At 43.9% G+C, this 21,470-nt stretch overlaps 1 protein-coding gene across 4 annotated transcripts in view; it reads right to left on the bottom strand.

Moving 5' to 3' along the window:
• The window catches only part of GARNL3 (GTPase activating Rap/RanGAP domain like 3), a 1,295,083-nt gene that overhangs the window by 417,840 nt on the left and 855,773 nt on the right, over window positions 1-21,470 (bottom strand). For all 4 annotated transcript variants that reach the window (XM_069609500.1, XM_069609499.1, XM_069609501.1 and 1 more), the window contains 2 exons: window positions 18,850-18,948; window positions 11,925-12,028 (listed from right to left, as the gene is read on the bottom strand). In XM_069609500.1, the coding sequence (XP_069465601.1) occupies window positions 11,925-12,028; window positions 18,850-18,948 (203 nt within the window). The remainder of the gene's footprint in view (window positions 1-11,924; window positions 12,029-18,849; window positions 18,949-21,470) is intronic.

A 21,470-nucleotide genomic window follows, 5' to 3' on the forward strand; every position in this document is an offset into this window, starting at 1 on the left:
AACTATGTCTTTGGTGAGAAATGGTCAGTGATCATCTACATAAAAAGTACTGCTTCATTTTGTAACTGACATGATCTCTTATGAAATATTGGGGGGACATGGACGGATTGAAAATTATTCTCTGCTACTCCGACAGCCCTTAAAATCTGGATGAATAAAGAATTGATGTTTTTGTCCTGATCCCATCATTTAGCTGTGGCACAAATAAATAAATCTCCCTGAGACCCTTAGCTAGCAAGAGGCCAGAAAGACTGCAAACTCGAGATTGCCATTGTATTGGAAAGTCCACCATATGTTGCATCTCCAAAATCCATGTCTCTCACTGCCAAAACACTGCTCTTCACCATCATACAACTATCACACATTCCCAAACTCTTTATTTAGGCCAAGGTATTGCACATTTTTTCAGGAATCCACACACCACCTTAATTATTTTCTGGTCATAATTTTGTCTTGAAGAATCCCCTGCAGGGGTGCAGCAACACATTGATATCAATGGCCTGATCCGGAATCAAAACCTGGCGCGTTGTAGCTGTTAGTGGCAGGGGATTTCATTTTGGACTGTGTGAGAAGAGTTTCGGGAATGTGGGAGACAGCAGGGTAGACCTCTGGGCAAAATGGAAAGGGATTCTGGCCCCTGCTCCAACCAATGCTTGCCAAATGCCTTGCTCTTTCTTGATGGACCCTGCCCTTGACTGGCAAAAGTCCCAGTAGGCCACAGAGCATAGCACACAAGCATCTTAGAGTGAGGTTTGAAGCATCTCTCAGCCTGCTAACCAGCATGCAAAGGGGGGTGAAATTGGAGAATGTGGTCCTCAGATTATAAGCTGCCATTCTATGGAACCTTAAGTTCTTGCCTTCCACAAGCCTAAGCAGGTTATGTTTATGCTTCGGTTTCTGCTTTCCTTTCCCTATCCGCCAATGGGAGAGAGAAAGAGAGAGAGGAGATAGAGGTGGCACTGGGAGCTAGAAAAATGGGACATGTCTGCAAATGGCCAGGTTGGAAGTTATTTAGCCTTGTAAGGCCTACTCCCCCATTCTCCTGACTAGCCCTCTCCCCTCCAAGACCTCCAAATACCTTACACTACACACTCAACCCCCCTCACAGATGGCCACCACAGGTTTAGCCATCAGCACATCAACACTAGCAAGCCACAGCTATGCCCTCCTTTTCAGCCCTGTGTCACTCTCGCACATCAGTGGCTAGCCAGACCCAAAGTGCTGTAGTCTATCAGATCTTGGGCTCTACCTGATGGATGACATATTCCTAGGTTTCTCTGCAAAACGCATAGAAAGCAGATTGCCACACAGGAGCCAGGTACTTCCGATCTGCACCCATCAACACCAGAGGTTTTGCACCTGCCTTTCTCACTGTCCCACAAATAAACCACACAGCATTTATTTCAGACAGAGCCAAACGCAGCGATGCCACAAACAGTGGCAAACAGGCACTATACAAGAACACTTGCATTACATGACATCTTCTTTCACATTCCACAATTGCCAGGACACATCCACTGAATACCTACAAGAGGCATGGCAACAATTTAGGCTGATGCCCAAGGTGCCCGATCTTGCAAAGATCAAAAGGTCAGCAACTTGGGCTACTATGTCCACCTTTGTATCCCATTATACATTGAATGCCGTTGACCAGTCATCAGAGATATTTGGTTCTATGGTGACAAAAGCAGTAGTAGGTATATTAATCAAGATCACTTTAAATAATTGAGTTGAATTTAACATAGGTGGACCAAGCATGTGTAATTGTTTGTATTGATCAAAGCAATAGCATAACCCTGGGTAAATCTTCATGTCAGTAAGGACGGGGGCAGGAACAAGGCAGAGGACATCCTGCTCCTATTACTGACCCATTGCATGTATTCTCCTATTTCCTCTCCTTCATCCCTGTCCTTACACCACATCCCTGCCTCCTGAGATTCTATTCTATGCAGTTTTGATACGGAGGTGGCATTCTTTGGCCACACTCAGGGAGGAGTTTGTTATTCTGAAAAATGGAAATGTTTTGGCACCAGAGTATCTGTCTGAGGAGGTGAACCCATCTGATATCAAGGACTGGGGTGAGAAAGGGGGAATTCTCTGAATGGGGATTACCAGCAACTATCAAAGCAGTATATGGCCTAAGTCTGAGGAATGGCATACTCTTCGCGCTACAATTCAGAACACTAAACAACCACTTGATTAAGGACTTCCACTTTAATACACCTATGAACTTACACCTCATCTGAGAATCTTCAAACCCCTAGACCTTAACTCTGAACTTGCTCTCTGTGCGTTGATCCCTGTGCCAACCCCATCTCCCATTTCCCCTGGTTAATTCTTAATCGCCCTTGCCCGCCTGATACTTACAAACACTTTCTCTGCCTCCTTGCCCTGCACCTTTACCCATTCAATGCACTTTAACCACCTTTTTGATCTACGTTCATGGGCATAGGAAAATGGGGGGGCAGAGAGATAAATCCCCCCACAATTTTAAGCAGGGTGGATACAATATGACTTATCCCCTCCAGAATGTGGAGCAAGTGAAAAGGAATGCTGTTTATTTTTCCAATTGGGAAGCATGGCTTTCTTTTTTTAAACCTGCCTTTCTTTTCCCAGGTGCTAGAAATGTTAACCGACTGTGCTTTCCTTCCTTTGAATTGCCCATTAAGGTCACTGTCCTGTGGAGTAGGGGGTGAGTGGGCACATAGCTGGATGATGTCACCACCCACCCGCCACCTTCCTGCCAGAGGCTGCCGGACAAATCAGAGAAATCAAAGACTTTCTCCAGAGCATTTTTTCAAAGATAGTAAAAAGGTTTTAATGTTAAGCCCACCAAGTCACTAAGTCATATTTTCTTTGTATGATTCACAGTTAAAATATATTCACATACAAATAGAATGGCTGTAATTTTGAAAAGTAAAAAAAAAACACTTGACTCCTCCTCACCCCCACCATATCCACTGATTTGTGACAAAGGCACAGGCCAGGGCATCTTTGAAGTGCCAAATGATTTCAGATTTGCCTGCCCCATTTACCTTTAAATTGCTTTAATTAGATATAGCAAGGTAAGAAGTTCTGTCCTGTTACACACATACTGGTATTTTTTGTGTATGCGATGGGTTGGACAGGAGACGTGTGCTTTTATACCAGCAGGATACAAAAAGGTCACTCTTTAAGAAAGAAGGTGATTTATTAGCAGTTCATGCTCAGGGCCTGGTCAGCAATCTGTGGAAAACTGATATTTCCCAGTTTGCCATAGAGAGAAGATGGGACAATTGTCACTGGACGAGGGGTGACTTTTTATAACCATTTGTATTGCGGGGTGAGGGGGGGGCAGGTTAAACGGGCAATCTTGCCTCTGCACATCATAACACAGCTGCAGCCCAGGTACAGAATAAAAGAACAGACAAAAATCAGATGCTTGAGTAAAACGTAATTCACCTGCTGCACCAGGGGAGTCTTGGCTGAGCTGCAGTTTCCCAACCTGGACCTGAAGGAGCTTTCCAGTCCCCCCCTGGAAACTCTGTGTCTTGGTCTCATTTCCTACTGCACCTACTTGCTTGCCCCTGAGGGAGAGCTGCTGCCTGCTGACTTCGCACTCATCCCAGAGCAGGAATGGTGTCAAAGCCTTTACATTCTTTCAGTTGAAATGTGCCATGGAGCTTTTTGGGCCGGAATGTAGGTGTGCCGTGCGCACATTGCAGACCGTCACATCCGCCTGGCAGTGTCTGGCAATGTTCTTAGCACCTCCTTTGCCTTTTTATTCAGAATTTCCAATCATTAGCACCCTGCTGCCAAGGAGCAATTAATAGCTTCTCAGGTGACTTTTAGTGTTTCAGCCCCCTGCGGGCTGACTTTCCCGTGATAATATGCAGCTATTGAACACCTGAGTGCATTCTTTCAACTGTATTATAATTTAAACACCCCACTTGCGCCTCTGACTGTTTTTACTAGGTATAAGGCAAAGGGGGATCCTAACATCATATTGGAAATCCCCACCAGCCTTGATATATCTTCAGCTGGCCCTGCCGCAGAGCCACCTGCCAGACAGACCCCAATTCTAGAGAACCCAGCTTTGCTCATAAACACATGCAAATACGCTCAGAAAATGTTTGCGTTTACAATCTTTCTTAAAATAAATCTAACAACATATATAGTTATAGGGTTCTGTGCCCCCCCCCCAGTTTTAGAGTGTCTCCTATGCCCCTGTCTACATTTGCTATACTGCTTCTCAAAGATATATCTACACTTTATATTAGGAAACATAAAACTTTGTTTACATTACCTGAGAGGATGTTTGGGACTTGATTATCAAACTCCTATTCATGGACTGAGAATTCCAAATATTGCTTCTCTGTTCCTACTATTACTTCACACTGGGCCTCATTACGAGTACGGCGGTAGGGAGTTAACGGCACCGGTAAGGATGCAGGTGCCGTTAACCCCCTACCTCTGCATTCTGAGGTGCGTTAGCGGGTCCCACTAAGGCCGGCTGGTTTTACCAGCCGCCCTTAGCGGGAGCCGTTAAGGGACCAGGGTGCTAATAATGGGCCCGCTGTTTGCTGGCCCGTTATTAGCTCCTTCCCCATTCCCATTGCGGGCCCGTTATTAGCTCCTTCCCCATTCCCATTGAGCCCTATAGGGTCTCGAATGAGAAATGGGGAATGGGTTTCAGAATGGGGACTTACCGGGTCCTCCAAGGTTGGAATGACCCGGTAAGTCCCCATTCCGACTACCCAGACCCGAGTTTGGAGGCAGCCATGGCGCTAATAGCACCATGGGTACCTCCAAACTCGTAATGAGACCCGTTATCTTTTCTTTCCCTTTCGTCCTATGTTTTATAACGAATAAACAAAAAACCTGTTATTGTGTCAAATAATTTGAGGCATCGATTAACGATAATGAACGAGGCACTGTTGACATGTATAAACAGCACAACAAACAGAATGCCATTAGAAATGATTGGAGTTCTTGGCCCTCATTCCGAGGTTGGTGCTAGTCAAGGCGCCATGACTAGCACCAATACCGGTACCGCCACCGACTTGGTGGTATGGGGACTTACTGGTCTATTCTGACCTTTACGGGACCGGTAAGTGCCCATTTGAAAAGCCATTCCCCATTCCCATTTGAGCCCCCATAGGGCTCAATGGGAAGGGGGAAGGCGTCAATAACGGTACCGCAAATTGCAGTACCATTATTGACCCAGGTATCCCTTAACGGGTCCCGTCCATAACGCCTAGTAAAACCAGGTGTTAAGGGAGGGACCCGCTAAGGGACCTCGGAATAGGGCGCAAAGGGATTACCGGCACCAGTGTCATTAGCGGTGCACGGTATCCCTTTGTGCCCAGGTCGTAATGACCCCCGATGTCTTTGTAATACTCCTGTTGTGACTTTGCAACTAGCAGGTGTTATTATAACTCTCTGGTTGTCACGTCACAAGTCGGCACATATATTAAAGTTTTATAGTTGATATATGAAGACCTACTAACAAAAAAAGAAAAGTTCCTAGGAGATGTCTTCTGCCCTCGTGGATCAGCCCTGGACCCTTAGCATAGGTCTCTGGCTGCACCAACTCTCACATTGCTTTACTCTCTAAAAGAGAAGACAGAGGAAACATTTCTGAACAGAAAATATTTAAAGCACTGACAGACTACCTGAAAAGCAGACCACCTATTATTATTATTTTGGTATTGTCCAGAATAATGTAGCAACATCAACTGTCCAGGAGGATAACTGGCCAGTAAACAGTTCTTCTCATTGATAGGCCAGCCTGTACTGAGCAAGTCCCGGGAGAGACTACTAAATTGAGAACCTTTACATTCTGTAGTTATAACACCTATTATAACAGTGCTTAGAAGTAGGAGGAATCCAGCATGAAGTGCTATGTAACAATGTGATATTGTTATCATTACGTTTAGCAAGAACCCTTTGATGACATTAGAAGTCGCCCCATTTAACCTTGCCTTGGGATGCTTGTATGGTGAATAAAGTGTACTCTTGGGTGGCTTATGATATTCTTATAATGTACATTTGCTGGCAAAATATTCTGCATATAGCTGACCTAGGGCTCTCACAAGTGCCAGAAATATAATTAACCAGCACAATATGAACACATATTTTGTCATCTCTTTTTAAGACCATGCCTTTCTTGTTATTTAAGGCTCAACATGTCCTGGGAAGAGCATGGCCTGCACGAGGGGGCATTTATTATCCACTGAACACTGAGCACAGGGAAAGTTAATTATTTTTCATACAGACACAATAATCTGATAATGCTTTCGGCTTTAGTCATGGACATTATATTGCTGCTCAGTGATTTTGAAACAATGTTATTTGTCCTGCTCATGCGCTAATGTGGCTATGATCCTCAAGCAGCACTAATCAAGTTATATTTGAAATGATCACATTTATTTACTTTTTAATTTGATATTGCTAAATTGGATATCAAATCTAATTTCATCCCTGCTCATAAGGGATGTGGAGCAGGAGACAACCCATCAGATCAGGATTTCATTTGCAAGAAGATACTATTGAATTGGTTCTGAGAGCAACTCATATGTGTGTGTGTGCATGTGTGTGTGCGTGTGTGTGTGTGTATAGTACAATTAGCCATTTGAGCCAAGTCACAGATGCCACAGCGCCGCTGAGCAGCCATCACAGGAAGTTCACCTCCACTTCAGAGACACATAAGTAAAGCATTGCGTGCATGCAAAATAGCTCAAATGTCAAACCTTTGCTCCAGAAATTGTTTTTGTTTTGCAGGGCAGTGATATTTTATACATAACCTCTTCAACCGAGGACAGTGCTCAAGGCTTCAGATAACTGCATACTGGGTTCACCCTTTTAGGGAACAACAGTGTCGTTTGACATACTTGTGATCGGAGAATATATATATATACCACCAAGAAAGTTATGGTGGGTTTCAAAAGGTTTGAAAAAAAACTTTTCACGTGAAATATCAACGTAGCAAAATCCATTTGAGCCGAGTTACACACTACACAGTGCCCCAAGTAGCCATCGCCATTGCTGCCCATCGCTGGAAGTTCACCTCCAGTTTTGAGCCACTACAGCAAGGCATTGTGGGTATGCACATTAGCATACATTTCAGGACCAAGCTGCCACTCCTAGTGCAAATTTGGTGAAAATCCATCCACAGGTTTAGGCTGTAGGCTTGAGCAAAATATATTTTCCTTTGCGTCTATGAGGATTTCCACAAATGTTAGCATCCCCTGTAACTCCCCCCCAAACCGCTGGGACGAAACAGCACCAAACTTCGCCGAATCATTTCGACGGGGCCATACACTTTTTTACAAGGTTTGGTGAGGTTTCATCCAGGGGGGGCAAAATTATAAGCTGCCCAAAAAGTACTCTTTCTATGAGTTGAGCAGCTTGGCCCCGTAATATATATGCTGCTATATTCATTATATCCATATATTCATATTATATAGCTACGGATGACAATTGCATTAACAATATTTCTCTGCTTCTTTGACTTCTCATATGGTGTGATTCACCAGGGAGTGCGATCATGCCGTGACACAGCTCAAATACTTGCAAAGCACAGCTGTCACTTGGGTGTCGCGTTTTGCTATGCATTGAGATCGTAGGCGACCCATCGGGGAAATTACGCGTCACAATGACAGTCTTAGTTTACTTGAGCACTCAGCTATTTTCTGAATGCCTTTCCTTCAAAGCTTTACATAAAGCAAATGGTACGCAGGCCAAGAGGAGAGATGCACCCTCCCTTCGACACAGTCAAAGAATTCCACCCCGCACTCCATGGCGGAAGACATTGAAAATAAAACCAGTTCTCTAAACAACGACAACCAAGAAAAAAACAGCACCCTTATTCTGATACTAGTAATGACACTTAAGTCACATGGGCCTAATTACAAAGGGTAACTCTGATTGACATCTGATTTACACCTACAGAGGGATAGCTATTTGCAAAAGAAGTTGCTCTGAGTAAGTCAGGTAGAGTACTCTGTGTGAACTTCGTCCACATATTAATTTCTGAGCATATTTCCAGTATATTTCCTGATCACTGCTTCGATGAACATGGACTCTCAATACCAACCTGCCCCTCACTAACCCGCTCCTCTTACATCTTTCCGTCTTACACTACACATGCACAGGCACCAAAACGACACACACAGAGGCGGATCGATTGATCGATTGATTTATTTATTTATAGAGTGCTTTACACCAAGGCGCTGGATGGACCACTTGTACTGCACTTCGGACTCCAAAAACACAGCCAATAGTTTCTACACCTCGCCGACCAATCTGGCACAGTACAGCCCACTCCACACAACAACATGCCTACTTGAAGGGCACGAATGGTTAGCAAACAAACAAGCAGGAAAGCAAAGCCTGGGGCTCCCCAATGACAACCATCAGCCTACATGCAATAACTCAACTCACCTAGAATCTCAAAAGCACACAGCGGACAAGAGATTCCTACCTGCATGCATATACACCTCAGGTTTTACATTTAACCCCACACTCTCCCCACTAACTACACATAGGGGTGATCAAAATGGCTAATTATCGTTGCTTGGGAAAATTGGAAGATTCCTGATGAAATTCGCCCAATCCACCAATTTTGCACATGCAGCGGAATTGGTAGTTTGCTGCCTTTTCCCGCGCAATAATTCATTTTTCAATTTTGTTTTTGAAAGAACAACATTGCAGGTGTTTTGCCGTTTTTATAAACTTGATTCCCCTCCTCCAAATCGTGTATTAATTTACCTTCATGCCCTGTACATAAACAAATCTTGTCAAGTGCTGAATCAGAGGGTGGAATACTGTTCAAACAGACTACCTGCTCTTGATACAAGCACAGAAGAGATGGTACTGCATGAGTTGTTCCCTATGATTAATTCAGTCCTGTGTACATAATATCGATGTTACTTTCCCCAGAGTTAGTACTATCTGTTTTATCACCTCTTAATGAGACTTCCATGTATCTATCAAGATATCCATCTAGAGCGTTTAGAAATTATTTCATTCGTTTAAAGCTGAATCTATTGCCAACAAATGAAATAATTGGTGCTAGAAATAATATTCCTAGAGCAGAGATATTGTGTCGGTTTTATAAAATTGATATTGAAACTCCAAAGTACTTACTTATCAATTGTCACATGTTGTCTTTAAAGTGGAACCAAATGCGATTAAAGCTTGCCCATAATGAGGCGAGTTTGCAAAGGGAAAGCTTTTGGGAAAGAATTCTTAGAGCGCGGCAGATTTTCTTATCTTTAGCAATTTTTTCTTTTGTTATATTATTGTGTTATTTTATATAATTAATTTTTAGAACTGAATTTTGGTCAGTGTAACATGTCAGTGTAACATGTCCATTAATTAGGATGGAATTTGGAATCTCTTAACTGTATGCAAAATAAGTATTTTGATAACTGTATTTTATAGCTTATTGTTGTCTGTCTAATTCTGAAAGTTTTTATTATAAACTAAAGCACAATACAAAAAAAAACGATTTTCACAAAATACATTTTTTTGTTTGTTTCCGAAAAAAAGAAATTTCTGCACCCATAAAAAAGCCACAAGATGTTGTGGAAAAGTTAGAAAACCACCCAGCTGGCAAAGTGGAATTGTTGGTGAATTTCGCCAATTCCCTTTCGCCGACGATCATTTCACCCACTCCTAACTATATCCCTTCATTCTTTCTTACATGGCCTAGCGCTAAGGGGCTGCCCAATTGTTAGAAGTTCCCCTATACAAGACCCAGTTCCATTACTTCTAGCACCCTGCATCACTAACCCATGGAATTATTATGGTCTCATGCCCCTGTTAGACTGTGATTTTTCTGTTTCTTTTTATTTTTACTGAAGAGTTGTTGCCACCATTTTCAGTGTGCGAGAATCAGACATCACCCAGCATTTAGTTCTGGTTTCTCGGGTGGGTTTTTATGGTTTTGTATTTTTCGGATGCTTTTGTAGATTTGTTTGCATCATGGCCCATATTATAGTAGAAAACATGCATGCACATGTATCCATATAAAGTAGGCCAATCACCGACTCTGGTGAAATTGACATTATGCAGAGATCATTTTCATTGGAGGAGATTTGCAGCTGAAGAGCGAGTAGTTTCTTATGATGTCAGTGATGCCAAAGAGCAAAACCACATCAGGGTATGTTCCATGTGCTACACGTCTCGGGTTGAGCACCACATAGTTCGCTGAAGACCTAAGGGACGACTCTTAATTCAAGCCTCTTCCAGGGCTATCCCTGAACTCTCGCTCTCTCTTCATTTTCCACTTTATCTTTGCAAAATGCAGTTGCTTGCTAGGTTTGTGCTCTCTGCATTTTATAAATACGTCTACTCTTCTACCGCACAACAGAAAGCTTAATAACTTGATCTTTGACATTCCTTCCTGCCCATCGCATATTTCACTGCATTGTTGAGGCATTTTTATGGTGGGAAAGCCGCCCATATAATATATGATAGGTTATTTATAACATGCTTAATACCCAGAGGTTTCTAAGCGCGGACCCGGGGATCGAACCTGCATTGCTCTGTGTCGTCTTGCTTCCAAGGCAAGCACGTTGACCCTGAGCCATCACCCCGAGACTTTGCCCTTTTTCTGCCCTTCGCCCACCCTCCAGTACCACTAAACTCACTTTTTTTCTATTCCGTATCTGTGTTACCCCCCTTTCGAATGCTGCAAACAGAAGTACAATGTTCCATAGGGAAACGGCTGTGGGGAAAAAGGGGCGGGGGTACCTAATAACTGCAGGGTGCGGCTACTCGAAGGCAAGCATTGTAGACACACCTCTGTCCTCTCCTTGTTGAGTAGACACACAGGCTGAAAGAGAGCCCACATGTTCTTTGCTCTCTTTGCTTGAGCCAAGGGAGGGGTGTGGTAGAGTAAGCGACGGCGCAGAAGCGATCCCTGTAGCTAAAGCGGGTTGGAGGGATGGATATTGGCAAGAAGTACCAGCTCATAACAACTTCACTCACTGCGTAACCCAGTGGCGATGCAAGGAAATTGCACGGATAGGCTAAGGCCGAGATACTGGGAGGGGCACACATTGAGTAGATCTTAAGAACCTGAGCACTGTGGCAGATGTGCCACGCGTGGATGCAGGGTAGATACTGAATGAAAAATAAGGGGTAGAAGGCTTACTGTGAAGGAAGGACAGGTGAATACCGACCAGGCTTCCAAAACCAAAACTGGACATGCCACCGATACAGATATAGGACCTCGGTGTAATCCCACACAAAATATGGAATAACTACATATAAAGTTAAAGTATCTTGTCCCTCCTAGGTCATGTTTTAAGTGCTGCAGGCAATCTCATCTCATGACTGGTGGAATTTATTATGTCATTTGGAAGATCACGTGCAGTGCATTGGGGGTGTCAAGGTTGCTCAAATACTTTCAACAGTGAGTTTAACATCTTTTTTGGTTTATTGTATGAACTATAGTGCTAATTTTTAACTTTTGTTCGTGGTATGTGTGACTTTTTTATTTAATGTGTGATATTGTATGTGGATTTTGAGGGGATTGCGTGGTCTCCATTATGATGCGTTGACAATGTGTAGTATCTGAGAGTGGAGTATTAGACAGGACACCGACCTGGATTATGCCCCCCCCCCCACACACACATAATGCATGGGAGAGACTGTGAGTGAAGAACGATGGGCAGGCATAGTGCATATGTACAGCTAAAATAGCAACATATTCCCCCATGCCTTGTGCACACTACATATAAGAGACGGCTATGTAGCATTAGGCCCATTCTTACTTAACCGGGCGCTCAGCCTTAGACCAGGCTGCGGTCGTGCAGAAGATACAACCTTCACACCCCAACGTACTGTATCCCCCACCCCGCTCTTTAAATACACTAGATTCGTACTTATCACAGAAATTAAATGCACGTTACAGCCAATGTTGTAACACGTACTTGCTGCTTGTTTTCTTTCGAATATGGTAACATGGTTGAGACATGGAACATGATCTCGTGACCTTGGTAAACAGTGTAGATTGAATGTATTCCCGTAGTATCATCTGTAGAGGAGAAAGATGCACAGATAACATATGAAAAGCAAACTAATATGTCCTGCAGAATGCATACATGATAGATATACACAGATATCATATGAAAAGCAAAGCACTATGCCCTGAAGACAAAATACATGATAAATATACACAGATATCATATGAAAAGCAAAGCACTATGCCCTGAAGTCAAAATACATGATAAATATACACAGATATCATATGAAAAGCAAAGCACTATGCCCTGAAGTCAAAATACATGATAAATATACACAGATATCATATGAAAAGCAAAGCACTATGCCCTGAAGTCAAAATACATGATAAATATACACAGATATCATATGAAAAGCAAAGCACTATGCCCTGAAGACAAAATACATGATAAATATACACAGACATCATATGAAAAGCAAAACACTATGCCCTGAAGACAAAATACATGAAAAAGATACACAGCATCACGTGAAAAGCAAAACACAGATACACAGCATCATGTGAAAAGCTAAGTACTATGCTCTGCAGAAAACATGCATGTATTTTCTACAAATGGAGTGCTTGGAGTTGGGTTCTAATTTATGTTAACTGACTCTCAACACAAATGCATAACGATTCAAAACATTTCTCTTATTGGTTGACTGTGATTTGTATGCCTTGGTTGTGCATGAATGAGGCTATTTGCTTGAGAGAGAGTTACACCATTCAACGTAAACAAATCATATACATTCAATCAATAGTTAGAAACTCAACAGCAGACCAGCAAACAAAACGCCAATAACTAGAAATGATCTTTCAAAAAAAGAAGTGTTTAATAACTTTCTAAATGGGCAAGGGAACTTTGTGCCTCCACAGAGACTGGAAGGCAATCCCAGATGTGAGTGCCTAAACACAAAAACTGTTTTAAAAACTGATTTAAAAGGCAGAAGGCACTGTTGCACAAGTGCAAGCCAGAAAGGGCACTTCCGTCGAGGTGGAGATGGAAAGGCAGGGCCAATCATCTAATCACAGACAAGTTAGTGCTGGCACATTTTCTGCAGCGACAAAGCTTTGCCATGGCAGTGGGGTAACTTCATTTGATGGCAGGAAAGGTGTGGCAGAAATGGTGATAGTATGGGCCAAAAAAGAAAACAGAGGTCATGGGTGGTGGCGGGGGGCATTGTGGGGACATTTAAAAAATAGCAAAGTTCACTGGGATGACCCACATGAAAAGGAATCAACAGGATTACTAAATGCGCACCAGTGAGCTCCCTGTGAGAAACCTGAGGCTATTCTCCAACCCACTCCCTCTGGATCTTCCATTCAGGAGGCCAGGGAAGGGCCATTGCTTTTGGATCCCGATCTTGGGGGTGGACAAACGAGGGAGGATCACCTGAGTGGATGGTCGGGAGGGAATGGGAGGAGGATACCCAAGGGCAAGACATGGTATTTCCCCGTACCAAAAAACACCCCAACCTACTCTCCCTCAGCCTTTATGGGGTCTATCCAGTCTCATCCCATCTCCCCTTCCCCATTTGCATCAAATACTGAGATGAGGAAGAGGCAACTAAGATCAGTAAAGATTACCCATTGGAATAACATGGGGAAAGTAAGGGAAACCTACCAAAGAAAGAACTCAAGTTGTTTGTTACTCCACTTTGCTTGTCTTTTAACTATAAAAGGTGCGGTCTGACACAAGTGTATGAGCGAGTAGGAGAGCCAACAGGAGAGCGATTTGGGCGGAGAACCGAGATGCCAGAGTTGCCCAGGATCAGAGGCCAGAGACCGGGATGCCGAGACGCTGATGAACTGCCATACAAAAGGGCATGTGCGTGGCGATGAAGCCATGTCTCTGGGGAGCCAAGAAGGGTCTGTGTGTGGGGAAACGAGAGGCTCACTGGTGCCCCGCAGAGCAAGTGAATGTGACTGCTCATTCCCCAGGGTCGGTGAGGCATCCCAGGAGTGGCCAAGGGGCAGGTGGTGAGACCCTGACTTAGAAACGAAGAGCCAGTGTTGTGAAGAGCACGATAGAGATACAAGGTAATGCCAGAACGCGGAATGAAGAGGACCACATTTGAATGATCGTTCGTTTTGAAGTGTTACATGTTATTTTACCAAATAAAAAATAGAGAAAATTGTTTTAACTGAACATTTTTACAGAAACAACAGTATAAAAAGGGGTGTGAGTGATCCAAAAAGAAAGAAAAAGAAACCAGTGCAAGAGGGCAAAAAAGCATGAACGAAGCGTGCAAGTGGCACAACCAGTACAAAGAATAAAAGACGATATAAGTGTGCACAGAAAAGTGGTGCAGGAAGCACCTTATACAGAAAAATGGTGCAGGAAGCTCCTGAGGACAAAAAGTGTAAAAGGAAGTGAAAGGAAAGAATCAAGATAGGGGCAAAAGGGTCAGAGTGGTCGTGCTGAGGAAAAGCAAAGAGCCTAGCGTTTTCAAAAGCGTCGGACTCTACCCCATAAGAGGATTATATGCAGAAAAGATTGTTCATAAGCAAAAGGCACTTCCTGACTTTGTGTTTTGTGTTTTAAAAGCTGGAAGAGGCCTGAGCTTGGGGAAGGGAATGCTAAGCGGCCTAGTGAAGAAAGTGACTTAGTGTTTTGTGTTGAAAGCTGGAAGAGGCCTGAGCTTGGGGAAGGGAATGCTAAGCGGCCTAGTGAAGAAAGTGACTTAGTGTTTTGTGTTGAAAGCTGGAAGAGGCCTGAGCTTGGGGAAGGGAATGCTAAGCGGCCTAGTGAAGAAAGTGACTTAGTGTTTTGTGTTGAAAGCTGCAAAAGGCCTGAGCTTGGGGAAGGGAATGCTAAGCGGCCTAGTGAAGAAAGTGACTTTGTGTTTTGTGTTGAAAGCTGCAAAAGGCCTGAGCTTGGGGAAGGGAATGCTAAGCGGCCTAGTGAAGAAAGTGACTTTGTGTTTTGTGTTGAAAGCTGCAAAAGGCCTGCGCTTGGTGAAAGCAATCCTGAGAGGCCTATTGAGAAAGGTGGACTTTGTGTTTTATATTGAAGCTGGAAGTGAACAAGTTAAAGCTTGGGGAAGGTAACCCCCTAAGAACTCAAGGACATTGAAAGTGTTTGAATTCACTGTAAGGGCCACGTGGAGAAGATCTTACGAACAGCCCTGGTAAGTGAACTCATCTTTGTGACATTGAGCAAGTTGCAGCTGGCGAGAAGACCACCTGAAACCAACTTTGGTTTTGCCATTTTTGTTGACCCACTATTTTTCCTTTTCAAAAGACTCCCTATCACATTTGAGTACATCATGAGGGCAAGCATAGGTTTCGACACAGACAGACTTTTATTTTGGACTATTAGACGATGACAGCCATTAGAAACATCAGTTAAGGGAACCATCCTTTTAGAGTTAGGGCCAGTTAGGCATTCCACCACCCCAGGAACCTTAGTAAATAAAGGTTTTAGAAATAATGCATTTGAATCTGTGTCTCTCTGTGTGACTATTGTGTGCAGTGCCAGGATGCAGATGAAAGAAGGGGAAAGACAAAAAGGACGTATGAAGGGGGCTACTTTGCCTCTTAAGGTAGCACACAGTGAATGCAGGCTATACTCTTCAGGAGGGTGTGAGCCACATGAAAGCATCCAAAACATAAGTAGTATGATAAACACCAAAATAAAAGAAATGACCAATCAAGGTTCATGAAAATAAGACACACTATTCAGAAACACTAACAACCCTCCCTAGTAGTGAGATACACAGATAATGGAGACTTTGGGAACAAAGGGCACTTTGGGTATTGAAGAACAGGGGTCTGAAGGTAAATAACCATGTAGAATTGCAAGCACATTTCAGGAATATGTCTTTAAGGAATAAAGTGGACACTTTAAAGTCACAAGGGAAATAGAACAGGACCAAGGGGACAGACCACTGATTTGCACCTTTTTTTAAATCTTCTTTCAGTTTCTCAAGAGCCTCAAGACTTTGGGGTGCTTTCTGATGCTTAAAGTTGGGTTTGAGGTGGCAAGTTGGCTCGATGGGATTCAACAAAGCATTTCAGCTGGACAGACAGCAACTGCTCACGGTTCATGGTAGCTTGAGCAACACAAATGAGGTGATGGCTGGAAGGTTTTGAATTAATCTTAATAACTGGCATTCATCTTGGTAACCACCAAGACCATTGTTCTTCGCCCGAAAAGCCATTACATAAAGGGGAAAGACCATACGCAAATCATGTTTGTTCCCACCTCAAAAGCGACAGTCTGCCCGGACTGCTTGGTCACATACCTTCTGCACGAGAGCACAACCCCAGACATGTTTTGTCCTCACTGGGCATCATCAGTGAGGTATAGGTTGGGTCTCTACGCCCAGCAGGCAAGGGACCCATATCTCAGCATACCCGTACCACTCGGGGTAAATAAAGCAAAACAAAAGAGATGATGGCTGGAAGGTTTAGAATTAATCTTAACCTCTGGCATCGCTCTGGGCAACCCCCCAGACCATCACCCAGTGTGACTTCATCATTTCAGCACCACTGAGATTGGGTTACAATAGTAATGTATGTAAATGCCCTATGAGAGCCTTTTAGATTAAAACACTATATAAAAACCAAATTATTGATATTATTTGCCTCTGTCCCTTGCCCACCCTAGAAACTCCTGCTGTAAAATGTCATTGTCTGAAGATCCAAACAAGAGAGAAACCCCCTTTTTTATTTATAGACTGCTCATACTTGCTTAAGTTTCTGGAAGAGGCCGACCCCACCGAAAATGTCAATTGTCCCCCACCAAGAGGGAATGCTTCAACTAAACATTACTTAATTCTCAAACACGTATTTAACTGCTGTAAGTTTATCAAACCTTCATTGAGGCGATTTGCCCCGAAAGGTGGGCCGCGTGAGGGTCACCTGACAAGGGTGGTGGGCCGTTACCTACAGGGTCGGCCAGCCACCGAGGGGCATATCACCATTAGCTCCCATGTAGTTCACTAAAAGAGTGCTAATGTTTTTTTTTAAATGGACATTATTTTCTCTCGGTGAAGGGGGTGAGGGAAAATATTATACCAACATGGCCACCATGGAATAGGAAGGTGGGTCTCTGTATGGGGAGGGAGAAAATAACAAAAAGCAGGCTCAGTGGGTGGAAGATGGCCGGTGGGGGAACCAGCATCAGGTGGCTTGGAACGCGGGGTAATACTAGCAGTGTCAGCCTGAATTCCCTGAGTCCTGATTGGCTGACTCCCTCGCCGAGGGTGCTAATGGACGTTGGCTGTGACTTGCTCAATCATCAGACAACTGAGCTCCAGAATACTTGCAAGATGAACATTCTACAGTACGTCCAGTACCCAACCCTGCTGGCCAGATTAACTCTCTTGTGACAATTATGTTGTGTTTCTCCACCTTGATATTTGGTAACTTAGTAAAACATGTCTTGCTATTTTTAATACCTTTTCTGAACATTAAGGCAAATAAGTCAACTATTGCCGAACACCAGCATACCTAGCCATAAGGCTCACAGGTGGGATGCACTCCTCTGGAACTAGAACCTTGCAAGAGTTGAGACTAAACTGCTTGCAAAGAGAAAACCAGGAAACAGGTCTTCTCTTGCTATGCCCCAGCCTAATGGAATATCAATCATCCTAGTTGCAATCAGGACTCCACCAATGCTAGTGGAGTTCAGGAAGGAATTCAAGAACGTGCTCTCTAGGGAATACCTCAGGGTCACTTAGGAGCTGGACAATTTAGGTATATATAAACTGTAACCTTCCGATCTACCAACCCCTGTTAATTTGATGGGAGTCCCGTGAACACCCCTTATATAAGCCCAGCAATGCTGGGTGGAGGCTTCCACCCATGGGAAAATGCCCATCAGCTGCAGCCCTCCCTCGTCTCTGGTGGTAGAATGTGAGTGGGATGTGTGACTTAGCATGGGTGCATGTCCCATGGTAATCTGGCCTATTCCAACTGCACCATCGACTGTAAACTTACAATTACAAATTTTCACCTGTGGAAGGGCGTTCAGCCTAGAAGGTGGCTGGACATGCGAGAGAGAACACACAGGGTACCACTGTGTTTCTCCAGTCACTCTAAAGCCCTTCCCTGGGTTCCTGACATGTTTTCCCCAGACCCCTTTGCCAACTCCCCGGCCCACCACCACCCACTAAACATGCCAGCCCCAAGACATCCCCCATCCCCTCTCACTCTTCCCCATCCCTACTCTCACCCCACATACCTTCTTGCGCTCCTGGCACCACTGCTCTTTCAGCTTTTATAGTTATTATGACAGCGGCCATGTTATCTTGTTTTCACTGGAAATTGGACTCGTGCAATGGTGCATAGAGCCAGTCTCCAGTGAAAAACGTTAATAAAATAAAATAAATTGCAGCCGGAAGTACCTTGGGGGCAAATACCATTCACCCCTTCTTAGTGGGGCGTACAGGGCTGGTAACGGGTCTGAGCTGTGACTGCAGCCCTTGCTTTGCTTGAGCCTGCCCAGGCTTGAGATGGTGGGCTGGAAGGCTAGTACCGGCCCTGTACACGCCCCATAAGCGGGGGGTGATCGCTGCAGTCACCTGTCCACTGCTGAAACTTGCCCAATTATAGAACAGCTCAGAGCCGGTACAAAAGTGGGTGCTATTTCCCTGTAACCTGTTGTGTGTCTGGGAATTAGAGGGACCACAAGAGATCCTGAGAAGTGCCTGCAAAAAGGCTGCCGCTTGGGCTGGCGCACAGCCCCCCACCACACAGTGGTTGCCTTTATGCCTGTTAATCCTTTGCTTGGTTGGTACCCTACCTTTGCCTTAGGCTCACTAGCGTGCCCTTTGAAATGATTCCTTGTTATGTAGCAATCAGACTTTAAAGTAGGAGGCTAAGGATGATATCAATGGAATACTTACTTTTGGTGTCCAGCCCTCCTCGGTAGCCAATCCAGCTCTTCAACGTAATCGTATCTCCCATAAGATTTAATAATTTCTGAAAACTTTCACTTCCGGTTTCTAGAGGAAAATCAGATATTAGTTATTAGACGTCAGACATTAGCATGTGATCATTCTGAATGCAAATCCAATGTGTACATGTTTTTGTATTTTTATTTAATTTATATAGCGCTTTACGGAAAAAATTGAAAGGTCACTGAAAAACTGAAGCTGCCTCTTTCAGTATCCCAGCCATAAAACCACAGGCCTCGTTGAGATACTAAACGTACCAGTGATGCAGGTCAGCCCACATCTGTTTCACACGGAGTGCACATCTGCAGTGAGATTAGCATGCAACTATAGGTTTCATGTAGGGTATGGTGGTGCAACAAAACAGTGGGCCTCATTAGGACCCTGGGGGTGACTGTATGAACGGTGCCGGCAAGGGCCTCGTTACGAGCTACCGCCATGATCGTAATGAGGCCCAGTGTCACTAAAGGAATTACTGCCACTTTTACGGCACTGCCAAACTCACATTTCTGAAAGTCACCAGAAACTGACTCGTTTTTTGTGGAGGAAATTTCCTCCACACAATACCATTACAGCATGTGGTAATTACTGCATACATAATATACAAATCCTAAGTAGCCAAGGGTCATCCAAATGTGGACCCCTTGCTCACTGTGCCTTCGGGAGGCTCAGCTTCACCTCACTGAGGAGACAAAAAGGCCAAAATACGTGTCTGCGGTTGCTGTTGGTTCAGAGGATACTTGCTTAGCGTTTTGATGCTGGACTGCACAAGTGGGTGGCACCAGAACAATATGTAAATGGATATTTCTCCTCTGTGAAAGGTACAGTGAGCTAAAACGTGGTTGTACCAGGGTTGTCCAACTCCAGGCCTCGAGGGATGGCTACATGTCGGGTTTTCAGGACACCCCTCCTTAACATTCATGAGATAAATTTGAATACAACGATTCTGAAGGTATGCACAATTGTTCTCATGATTATTAATGAGGGATATCCTGAAAACCTGTCCGGATTCCGGCCCGCGAGGCCTGGAGTTGGACAACCCCCACATGAGTGGGCACCTTCCCAAATAACAGGTTATTTGGCCAATTTCGTTCTTGGTAGAGGCGCTCCCAGACCTCTCTCCGTAATATGCAAAGAGCAAGAGAGTCCTATGAGACTCCAAAATGGGGAATTACAGGGGAATAACTGGAGAGTGCTCATGACAGTGAGTTATGCAGACCCTTCCCATTGCGGTAGGTTTACTGCAAGCGGTAACATTCCTACCGTTGGGCCGCATGGCTACAGTTAACATTGCCAAAATCTTAATGAGGCCCGATGCCCCATTTTGATAGTCTCTATATTTGAGTGGTCAGTCATTCCAACTAGCGCCACATTTCTTTAAGGTATGACCCTCATGTTGCGCTAAGTGTTGCAAAATGAAAAGTATGCTAAAAGGAACATCTTAAAGACGTTTCTTGTTCGGAAGGTGGATTAAGTTCAGGGACTGACATCAGAAAGTGATGCAAATAAAAAGCCACGTCATATGGTACGGCTTGAACCTCACTTGACTACTAGTGACAAACTGCAGAATGGCCACGTGCCCTATCCTTCGACACTTCCTGCATCCCATCCATGCTCTACTGAAAGCCCCGCTGCAGCGAATCAAGCAGAAGGGTCATTTCACATGAATAAAAGAGTTACAAATGATTCCAGGCAATTCAAATCCATGTAGTAAAATCTATAGGATGTGTAACATTTACCGCAGCGCAGCGATTTCTGCACCTAAATTGCATGCACTTGTACATACATGTACATATTAGTCAAAATAAGAATGCATTTTTATATGTAAGTTAATTTACAATTTCTACCTACACACAGGACTCTGGGATATTAACAGCTGAGAAAGAAATAGGGAAAAAACGATTCACTGTACAGATTCTCTTAACATCTTTGAAAAGGAAGCCCTTCAATTCCACGCCTGAACACGTGGCAGTCAACCCATTTCTTAACTGGGGAGGGAGGATAGCTCAGGGGCAAGGCGCTGGTTTTGGAAGCAAGACAACATTGAGCAGCAAGGGCTCAATACCCCGTCTTGCACCTAGAGGATGGACTCCGGCATGAAGCACGACACAAAAGCACAATGTAACTCAACATGATTCCATACTGAAGCCAGGGAGCAAATGATATCCATGACAGATGCAAGGCAAGTCTGTAGTTAGGGAAGATAGCAGGTGGAGTTCTCCTGCCTTACATGATTACAAATAGAGAAAAAAAAACACAAACAATTTTAAAAGACCCAATGGGACCAGAGGGAGTGGGCAGATGGACTCAAGGAAAAATGAAATCCATCTGAATGTCTACAGATGCTTTATTGTGTGTTAACAACAGTGCAATGCGTGGGAGTCTTCATCTTCGTGGACTCTATTTTATGGAGGTTTACTTTGCCTATTTATGACTTAGAAATGTCTGAAAAGAGCCTAAATGTTGCACTGACTCCATGTGGGCTTGAGTTTATTCCAACAGCTCATTTGCTAAAAAGTAAAGGTTCGCTCAAAAGTGTTTCTTCAAATAAATCAATTCAGTTGATTACACAA

This window comes from Ambystoma mexicanum, chromosome 8, assembly GCF_040938575.1.
Source record: "Ambystoma mexicanum isolate Mex_15411 chromosome 8, UKY_AmexF1_1, whole genome shotgun sequence".
NCBI lineage: Eukaryota > Metazoa > Chordata > Amphibia > Caudata > Ambystomatidae > Ambystoma > Ambystoma mexicanum.